Source organism: Acomys minous (assembly GCF_964271855.1).
Source record: "Acomys minous genome assembly, chromosome: 14".
NCBI classification, from domain to species: Eukaryota; Metazoa; Chordata; class Mammalia; order Rodentia; family Muridae; genus Acomys; species Acomys minous.
In genome coordinates, this window is record NC_140496.1 from 32,986,976 (window position 1) to 32,998,155 (window position 11,180).

General features: G+C 42.3%; 1 protein-coding gene across 1 annotated transcript in view; it reads left to right on the forward strand.

Moving 5' to 3' along the window:
- CES5A (carboxylesterase 5A) overlaps positions 1 to 5,778 on the forward strand; it is a 28,397-nt gene extending 22,619 nt beyond the window's left edge. Inside the window, exons 11-13 of the mRNA XM_084756451.1 lie at positions 2,710 to 2,859; positions 5,099 to 5,171; positions 5,249 to 5,778. Of these exons, the coding sequence (XP_084612577.1) occupies positions 2,710 to 2,859; positions 5,099 to 5,171; positions 5,249 to 5,483 (458 nt within the window). The 3' untranslated portion in view covers positions 5,484 to 5,778. The remainder of the gene's footprint in view (positions 1 to 2,709; positions 2,860 to 5,098; positions 5,172 to 5,248) is intronic.
- Positions 5,779 to 11,180: the final 5,402 nt, after the last annotated feature.

Below are 11,180 nucleotides of genomic sequence, written 5' to 3' on the forward strand. Positions count from 1 at the left end.
TTATTAATTCATTCTTGTTAACAATATCCCCTTTCCTAAATGATTTTAAAGACAATTACATAAAACAATTGTAAATCTGTTAGTAAGATACAATAGAGAGATAAATTTAGTAAAGATTTTATGCTATCAAAGGTAAATTGGTGTTAATTTGAACTTGATTATTATAATGTAAGGTGTGAATAACAATCTTAAATATCAATTTAGAAAATAACTAAAAACTTGTAATAAAAGAAGTAAGAGGTGGGTCAAAATGATGCGCCAGAAAATCTCAATGCAAAAGAAGGCTGCTAGAACCAAAACTGCTGTGAGAGACATAGAAAGCAAATAGCAAAATGTCAGGCGTGAATCCTTCTCTTTTATGAATTATATTAAATGTAAATGGGCTAATCTCTCAGTAGGCAGATGTTGCCGAGAGAGTAAAGAATCTGTGACATGTGCTATTTAGAAAAGGACCAGGAGAACGAGGGAACCAAGGATGCACATTGGCTGACAGTGAAAGAATGGATAAGGTACTTAAGGCAAAGGGCCACCAGAAGAGTGCTGGGCTGCTGCCTACGTCAGACAAAATCAATCTGGAGACAGACAGTATGGCAAGACACGGGAAGAACATTACAAAGGGGCAACATAATAATTAAAAACCTATACACCCCTTATGATAGAGCCACAAAGTATATGAAGTAAAGGTGACAGAAAAAGCTTGAAGGGATGGGTTTATTATAATAGTGGGAGACTTTAACATCTCACTTTCAATGACAGTACACTTATGCAAAATATGAAGAGGGAAATAGAAGATGAGAGTAATACTATAAATAATACTATAAATCAGCCAGACCTAACAATGCAAAAAGGACATTACATCCAACAGCCAGTTGAGTCCTTATTGTTCTCTTGTACATGTACGTCCTCCAGGATAAACTACATATTTGCCCATAGAACAAATCTCAATACATTCACATTGGAGTGAAATAAAAAATTAAATAGAAGAAATAGGAAAACTCAAACATGTAAAAATTAAACAGCATCATTTTTATACTTAAAATGTTATGGAAAAATATGTATAACAAAATTTAGTACTAAAGCCATTTTATATGTTTCTTATAAGTGAAATAATATAATATTTGTCATTTTTATCTAGCTCATTAACATCATGCCTCAAGGTTCATCTATTTACTGCTACACATCAGAATTTTTTCCTCAGGCTGAGGAGTACTCCTTGCCTGTATATACCATATTTATTTATGCATTCATCAATGGTCATTTGATCTCCTTCCACATTTCTATGTGTTATATATATATATATATATATATATATATATATATATATATATATCACATGCATATATATAAATCAAGCATACACATCCATCCATCCATACACATATACACACATATACCACAAGTAAGAGAAAATGTCAAATAGTTTCCAAACATTTTCATGCCTTTAGCAAAATATCTGTGCAAGTCTTTCATTCTTTCTTCTTTCAACTGAGAATTAATTTTTATTTGTTTTAGGAATTCTTCAAATATTACACAGACCGACTCCATTTGAGATGTGATTTGCAAGTATTTGCAGTGATTTGCCAGATGCTCTCTAGGTTGATTTCTTCCTCTGTTGATAATGTTCAAATTAATTGGATACTGACTATCCTTTCATGCCTATTGCCTCAGTTATATTTTGTTTGTTAGTTGTGCATTTTGTGCCGTAGCTTGGAAACCACTGTCAAAACCAAGACAGTGAGAATTTCTAAAGGTATATTTTTTGTTATTTTTATGTGTGTGTGTGTATGTGTGTGTATGTGTGTGTGTTGCATTGATGGGCATGTTCTATGTGGTAGATACATGAGTAGGCATAGGTTTGCAAAAGCTCCTCACAGTCAACATTTGAAATAGGTGCTTTTCATTATCCAAGAAAGAAAGATAGTAGAAGAAAGGGAATGAAATACGCATAAGGCAGATGGATTGCATGTCTCGTTGGAAGAAATGCCAAGAAATTGGCTGACAACTGGAGGATACATTGTGTGTGTGTTTGTGTTCATGTGAGTGCCTGTGTGCACACTCATGCATGTGTGCCCAAGTATGTGTGGTATGCTACAGAGAAAGGACCTTTGTAGAAGGAGATGAGGTAGAAGTTGCGTATATGTAGACTGTCTGGGGAAGAGGGAACTATTCTAGGTGATGCCGGACATCTGAACCAGCGTTGATGAGAGCACGTTACAAGGTGTATCCGGACTCAGTATGAAAATGGGTTTCTCTTCCTTTTTAAAAATTAAAATAATTTATTCACTTCAAGTGCTGAATGCAGCCCCCCTATCCTCTCCTCCTGGTTTCACCCTCCCACTCTCTTCCCCCTTTACCCCAGCCCTTGTCTCAGAAAAGAGAGACCCTTCCATTTCTTTTATAGTAAGTAGAATTCTTTCCTTCTCAGAATGGGCATAGGGATTGTCACATCTTTGTCACTAAGGCTAAGAAGGCTTCTGTAGGGGGAAGTTTCAGCCTCAAATAAGCAAGGAAAGAAGGAAGGGGCAGAGGGAGGGAGGGAGGGATTGAGAGAAGAAGGAAGGAAGGAAGAAAAAAAAAGGCAGACAGGCTGGTATATGGCTTCTTGAGCTATCAACACTGTTGGGTCTGTAATTTGGGCTTTGACAGGTAGGGATGCAAGGCCACACCTTGCTTGCACATGTGCCTGATTTTTTTTCTTTTCCCCTCCAGATGCTGGTGGACCTGTGTATTTTTATGAGTTTCAGCACCGGCCCCAGTGCTTTGAAAACATAAGGCCGGCCTTTGTGAAGGCTGACCACACAGATGAAATCCGCTTTGTCTTTGGCGGTCCTTTCCTGGAGGGTGACGTTGCCCTTTTTCGTAAGTAACTGGCTCTAGGCTCCTCTTTCAGGAACATGGAATGTGGGGTGAGGTGAGAAGAGGCAATTCCCCATGGCTTGCATGAAGCCCCCTGCTAAGGACTGACTGGCTGAGATTTAATCACCTCAATGGTTTAGAAGTATATACATGTTACACACACACACACACACACACACACACACACACACACACACACACAGTGGATGGTTACAAAAAGTCACCCATAGGAACTACCACTAAAACATTTAGTTTAAAACACTGTGGAGCAGAGGGTATTAACTAATTCAACCTGGCCTGAATGGAGCTTTCATTGAGAGCATTTGTTGATTGTAGCTTGGTTATTTTATTTATCTATTCATCCTTATTTTAGAGATAATGATGAAGGAGCTGCCATTAAGGTGTTCTCTTAAAACAAATTGGGGTATTCTTTTTATTATTTATTTATTTAGTCACTTTACATGTCAGTTGTAGCCTCTTCCTCCTCTCCTCCAAGTCCCACCCTCTCTACTCTCCCCCCTCCCCTAGTCTTTAGAAAAGGGGAGCCCTCCACCCCACTCCAGGTCATCAAGGAAGCTTAATGCTTGCCATGAAGCAAGAAATGTGTATTTAATATGTGCTTGTCCTCAGCAGTGAGCTCACACTCCGGGTGAAGAAGGCTTCTCCAAACTGGAAACAGTGATGGGCCTTAGTGTTAGGGAGGTGAATTTCTTGAACTCCAGAGTCCCTAAAAATCTATAAGAGTAAGCTAATAAAAACTTGGACAACTTAGTTGGGTGGTGATGGTGCACGCCTTTAATTCCAGAACTCAGGAGGCAGAGGCAGGCGGATCTCTGAGTTTGAGGCCAGCCTGGTCTACAAAGTGAGTCCAGGACAGCCAGGGCTGTTACACAGAGAAACCCTGTCTTGAAAAACCAAGCCAAACAAACAAACAACTCCCCCCACCACCCCCCAAAAAACCTTGGACAACTAATGGAAAGGAGACATGTGGGTGGCTTTCAATGTATACAACCCTCTTAAATTCATTTACAGGAGGAGAACAGCAGATTACCTTTAGCTGGTGAATCATTCTTTCTTACATCAATCCATGTTTGGAAGAACAGTACATTTTCACTGCTATATTCTAGCAGGTGTGGAAAACACACAATTTCATATGCTAGAAGAAGGTTGCAAAATTTAGCGTGTACAGCCCTTAGCCTAGCAATTCTATGTGCAGAAGTTTGAGGTAATTATACACACATGTGCAAAAGCATGTGAACATGAGAACATGGCCTTCTCCAACAAAAGATGAGATATCAGGTAACTATGTATCACTAGACTATTGGATACACATACTATGTTTAGTACAGTCTTAAATGCAATTGCATATACATGTGCTTGAACAGAGAATATATTATGATTCATAGAACAGTTGGCAGATTTACAGCTGACAACATAGAACTTATACATACAGTTTCCAGATACAACTTCTATAGAAAGAACAAGGTGCAGAATATGTGCCCATGCATGAGCAAATATATAGAGAGGTGTCCATCTGTGCCGTGTGCCCATCTTCTTGAAGGTATCCAACACACTGATAACAGTGCTTGTCTTTGAACCAGCAGCTAAGTATCTGCACGGAAATGATGAACTTTACCTATCCCATGCTAGTTGTTGCAAGTGAGGCAGAAGTGATTTAAAGTGTGGGGGTTTGTAGATGCTAGTACCAAAATGACATTGTTTTATAGATGAGCTGTAGCCTCCTTGGAATTTGTTATTGTAGGGGCATCTTGGAAGCAAACTTTAGCAGATAGCAGCAGATGGCTGGAGAGAGAGAAAGAGAGAGAGAGAGAGAGAGAGAGAGAGAGAGAGAGAGAGAGAGAGAGAACAGTGGACAGCTGTAGAGTGTGTGTGCGTGTGTTTGTGAGACAGAGAGAGAGACACACAGAAAGAGAGAGAGAGAGAGAGAGAGAGAGAGAGAGAGAGAGAGAGAGAGAGAGAGAGACAGAGGGTATAGAGCGAGAGCACTCTGTATTCAAACGAGTGGGAATGGCTAAATCAGAAGACCACTGAGAAAGGTATGCTCTGCCTGCCCTTGTTTGGAAGCCAGGATTTCTTGGGTGGTGCCTTGACTGCACGTTGGAGCTATGACTTAGGGATTCAGTGAGGGGCCGTGGTATAAATAGACTCAGGGAATGGGAGGAGCCTTGGGATCCCCATGAAGCAGGTAAGCAGCTGGGTTTGCCTTCTTCTTCTTATGCAGAGGAAGCCACTGAAGAGGAGAAGTCTCTAAGCAAGAAGATGATGAAGTACTGGGCTAACTTTGCCAGGAGCGGGTGAGTGGACCAGCTGGCCTCCTTGTGGTTGGGTGTTTGAGGATGGCCATCTTACCAGAGTCTGCTCTCCCTTTCAGAGATCCTAACGGGGATGGCTTGCCTCTGTGGCCAGTCTATGACCAGGATGAGCAGTACCTGATGCTGGATTTGAACATTAGTGTTGGACGGAGACTGAAGGACCAGAGAGTGGAGTTTTGGACGGATACCCTTCCCCTCATCATGTCTGCTTCTACGGCACTGCTCAGCCCCGCTTCCTCCTTAATCCTCTTTTCTCTATCTTTACCTCACCTTTTTTTCTCTGTTGCTCCTTAGAAGTAATCATTGTGTGGGTCTGATTTCCCTCCTTCCTCTAAGTTTTTCTCCCTCAACCATTACCTTCATTCCCAGGTTAGCTGCGTTCTGGGGGGATTTCTGTACACTAATCTGCTTTAGCTGGAGTTTTATAGGCTTAGGGATGAACCTCATGAAATTCTTTTCAACATCAAAAAATTCAATTTGTCTTGGAAGGTAATGAGGTTTTCTCAATGACTGTAGAGAGGGCTGGGCCATTACTTGTCACATAATGATCCCATTACTCATATGAAGTAAAATCAGAATGCAAAACATATGCAGAGAACACAATTTAATTTGTGCTCACAAATCCCCTCCCACCCCCAGCACTCACAGTACAGATGTTGAATAAAATTGGATCCCCTTAGCCCCAGTACAGTAGAGCTTTTAGTATAAGCCAAGTCTTGGCACTTCTTGGTTTGAGCCCTGTCTTAGTGAGACATGTGGGGGAGGGGTACATGCCAGAAAGTATACTGCTGTGACATCATCCAAGGTGCAGGGGTGTAGAGGTCTAAAACCAGACAACACGGTTCAGGCCAGGAATGAGAAGAAAAAGGTTAAAAGTGATCTCACAATTCATCAAAGTTATGCTGAGTGTATCATATATACAGAGCATGCGCCCAAGGGGCACAGTGGTCAACAGAAATGTGGCCTTTACCAAACGGCATGCAGACAGGTATTAGGGAAGATGCACACCTCTGATTACCTTATGGTTTTAGGTTTGGTGAGTGCTATTTGGGAGAAGGTGTGTTAAGATTTAGAAGAGAAGGAGCTTGATTTAGAATGAAGCTATAGGCTTTTTCTGGAGTGGCCACATTTACACTAGAAAGGATGGAGTCAAGTTAGCCACCTGGTAGGGGTGTGTGCATGTGTTGCTTGCCAACATTCAAAAAGAAAGAAAGAAAGAAAGAAAGAAAGAAAGAAAGAAAGAAAGAAAGAAAGGAAGGAAGAAAGGAAGGAAGACGGCATTCTCACTTTTTAGGTCAGTACTGTGCCTGTATAATTTGCAACCGTGTCTCATGATTGTTGTGACTCCTTCAGGATTACACATGAGACACAAACAGTAGGCAGGTTTCTGAAATGCCAGTAACTTCCAGTTCAACCGGCTTAATGATTTACAGCTGGCAGACAGACTCTGACTGCCTAGAAGTGTTTCCTTCGGCCTCCTCTCTGCAAATGGTTTGCAACTAGTACTGGGATAAATGTACTGGAGGAAGTTTGTATTACAAGCCGTATTTCCAACTCCTCTAGAAAGTGAAAACAAATTCTGGAATGTGCAGAGTTCTGTGGAACCCGTGGACCGCTTTGGTACATGCTGGAAGGTATGCCTTCCTCAGGACTGTCTGCAGACATCTTCCAGGAAACGGTCATGGTTTTCCACAGCAAGTCCCTTTCTGCCAAGGTGCCTACTCTCTGAACAACATTGTGGGCTTCTTCTAAGTCAGGAGGTTTTGGAAAAGGTGGACTAAGAGGTACCCAATTCTCTTTATGGTTCTAGAAAGAGATCATGACATTTGTAGGGAGCTGGGAAATTCCATGATCCTCTGCAGCTGTTGAGAGCTCTTTCCCTATCTCGGAAAAAGTATCATCTAGAAATCACTTATTTAAAACGAAAATTTTAGCCAGGCATAGTGGCACACACCTTTAATACCAGCACTTGGGAGGCAGAGGCAGGCAGATCTCTGTGAGTTCGAGGCCAGCCTGGCTTACAAAGCAAGTCCAGGACAGCCATGGATCCACAGAGAAACCCTGTCTCAAAAAACCAACCAACAAAACAAAACAAAAAAAGTTATAGGTTTGGGCAAGTGGTTCAGCTCATCAAGTGCTTGGTCTCCAAGCATGAGCAACAGAATCCACATACAAAGTCTGGGTATGGTGGTAAGCACCCCTGATCCCAGTGTTGGGGAGATTGAGACTGGATAATTCCCTGGGGCACTGGCCAGCCAACCTAGCCTCACTGATGAGCTTCAGGTTGGTGACAGACCCTATCTTAAAGGATGTGGGCCAAGTTCTTGAGGATGACACTGGACACTGTCCTTTGTTTCCCACACACATACATATGTGCAACACACATATACTACATCACTACTACGTTAAATGATATTGCGTGCTTCATTTACACTGCAACATTTACATATCCAACATCCTCAAATTGGGTTCTAATATTGGCAGGTGTCTTGCTAGCGACATTTCCAAGTCACCAAGCTACAGAACCCCACTCCTTCTTCTTCGCATGCAGTCTGATGTGTTGTGGATTTGAAGCTGACATAGAAGTGAAAGCTGATGTCTATTTTTTTTTCTATTTGGCTGTGACTTCCCTCTCAAGAGTGCAGAGGAATCATTTGGATGCATATTCTGCATCCAGTGGCTAACCAGTCTTCAGTCACAATGAAGATGTACGGGCCCGGACATCTGTATTTTCAGTTCACAGACATCTGATGCTCCCTTTGGCTAAGAACCACCAAATCCACGCTCAGTCTGTATATACTTTCTCTCCAGAAGTCTCTTTTAATATCCTGGACACGAATGAGTATAGTTCTATTGTTAAGTTTTGGTGTCTCTGAGCTCAATACATAATGGGGAGTGACCTTTGACTCTTAATCCCCCTGCCTCTACCTCCCAAGCGTTGAGATTATCAATATATATTTTCATACCTAGCTTTAAAATATAATTTTATGAGCTATTTTGGGAATGACCTTCTTTTTTAATCTTACAATATTATTTATAGAGTCAAGATTTTTAAGACCGCAGGCTCTTGTAATGCCAGACTGTTTAAGCACACTCTCCTTGAGGTATTTAACCGCATTGCTTCCTTCTCATCAATACAAGTATACAGCACGTATCAGTTATCTATGCTGTTCCATCATCGCAAAAATCCAAAATATGTAAAAACATCATTATTTTAAACTAAATAATTGGTTTTTTTTCTTTTTACCAGGAAGTCTTTTTAGTTACTTAACTCCCAATCTCAGACCCCTTTCATTAAACCAAATCAACATCGAATTTAGGAGCAAAACACCAGTCTTTGCCTGGCGTCCAGTGTCCAGCAGATGGCAGCACTACAACACGGGAAAGGTGCTTCCTCCTGCTGGCGGCTCCTGACAGCTGTGGCGACACTGAGTGAAACGCCAGCCTACTGAACAGATAACTAGAAAGAGCAATATTTGCACCTTTCATCTTCTCTGTAATGTTTGGCATGGGGTATGGTGTAATCCGTGACCCAAAGGGCTAGACTCACAGGCAGAACAGGGTGAGCAAGGTCTGAAGCGTTTTTTTGGTTTTGACTAATGAGCCTCAGGTGAGGCAGACCTTCCTTCCAGGCTGGCCTTTTCTTCTCTTCTCTGGAGGGTCTTCAGGCAGTGGATCCTTTGCTAAAGTCAAAAGTCCAATTCTCCCCCCTCAGCTTCTGGCCTGAGATGCTCTATGTGATACTTCCTTCCCTAGACATCTTTCCACGGTCGAGGGGAGGCCATTCGCGCCTTACCTTTGCGCTCCTCTAAAGTTGGTTTGGAGCACACTTGTTCCCTGGGAAGGGAGGGACAGAAGGAAAATCAAACCCAAACCAAAACAACAACAGCAGCAACAACAACAAACAGCCTACTTTGCCTTTTGAGTGTGTCAAAATACAGGGCACACTTATTGTTGAGTGTTGGCTTGAATGGATCGGAGCGCATGTGTAGATTTACTGCCAGAAACAGTGCTGTGGGAGCAGAGTGGCAAGTGAGCAGGGTGGAGAAGGGGCTGCAGCACACGAGGACCTATGGGGACAGCTTTCACACTCTGATCTGGAGGAAATGCTTTTTTAAAAAACCAACAGTCATATTAGTCCATCCTCTGCTGCTGTATTAACATACTTGAGACAGATTAAGGCTGAGAAGTTCACGAAGATAAAAAGCTTATTGAAGCCAGGCGGTGGTGGCGCACGCCTTTAATCCCAGCACTCGGGAGGCAGAGGCAGGCAGATTGCTGTAAGTTCGAGGCCAGCCTGGTCTACAAAGTTAGTCCAGGACAGCCGAGGCTACACAGAGAAACCTTGTCTTGAAAAACAAACAAAAAACAAAAAAACAAAAAGAAAGAAAAGAAAAAAAAAAAAGAAAGCTTTTTGAGCCCACAGCCATGAGGCTCAAAAGCAGACACTGGCATCTGCCTGGCTTTGGTGAGGACTTCAGGACAGGTGACACTGCAATGGTGGGAGCATGGTTAGAAGAAAGCACCCCAGTGCAGGGGGGAGGGATTGCTCTCACCTACAGACAACAACAATAATCCATTCTGTCCTTCAACATCTGCAAATACCACAGCTGAAAGAATTGGAGAGTAGCACACCCCTGTTTAAACTGCCGTCCTTTGGGTGGAAGAAGACCCAGAGAGAACCATGCTTTGCATAGGCTGTGATCATCCACCCTTGATGGTTATTCCGAGCAGCACTCCTTTCTGGCCCTGTTTCAGTTCCTGCCTCCAGATTTGTGCCTTGAATTCCTGGCTTGACTCTTCTTAATGATGGACTGGGACACGGGAGGTATAGGCTAAACTAAATCCTTTCCTCCACAATTTGCTTTTGCTAATGGTGTTTGTCGTAGCAACATCAACTCCACTGTGTCTAGCACAGACTCTAGAACCAGAAGATGCACATGGAATAGAGCATCTGGCCAAAGCTCTGACAGCAGACAGCCCCTGAAGCTCCAGCAGATGACGGCAGTGACTATGACCCTTGGCCAATCCAATGCCTGTCACCTAGCTGGTGATGGTGGCCAAGATAGATGTCGGTGTGTTACCAAGTGACTGTCACTGGTTCATTTTCTGCACAAGTAGCTTGTATGGGTGTAGGTATAGGTATGGATATGGGTATAAGTATAGGGTTAGGTCTTTTTGTGAACATAGTGTGTCATTTATATTTCTCCATTTACTTTACCATTTTTTAAAAGTACACTGACATATCTTTCAAATTTACCTTTAATTGATTGCATGTAACACTGGCATTCTATTTATAGAAATGAATGCCTGAAATTAAATAAAAGTTAAATGAGTTAAAAAGTAAGTAGTGCAGTTAAAGAAATTTAAAGAAAGCACAATGACATAGTGGTACTCTGATACTGTGTAAAACCTCCCGCTATAAAGCAGAAAAGGGAGAGCTGTGGATTCACCAAAGGATCATTAAACTGCAGAAGTTAGTGCCCTCATGAGCCACTCCCCTCAGTGGCATCGTGAGCTGGGACCAAGTATTCAACACATAAAAGATTTAATTAGACACTTCGTGATGACATCACAACAGCAGCGTCCTGGGTAAAGTGCATGGTCACATCCACACTTGAAAGCCTAGAACCACCAGAATTACCAGACCACAGAAACTAGAGGATGTGTCCTAACACCCTAATTGAGCAACTTTGGGGCTTCAAGTTGCTCTACGATGTTGCACTGATAGTACCTGCCTCTGAGGCTGGAGGAAGTCTTATATACAAAGTTGGATATGTTTATGCCCATCTGCCATGGACTTGTTACAGACTGATCAGATGAAAAAGAGTAGACATGGCTTGGTGGCTCTAAAGGACTTCTGGGAAGCCCTTTGGAAGAGGGAGATCTTTTCTGCTACATTAGGTGATGTAATTGGTCTGCTTATCCAAGGTGGGGATTGAGGTTTAGGGCGGGGACAGCGTATCCTTTAAAAGGAGTGCAGAGAAGTCA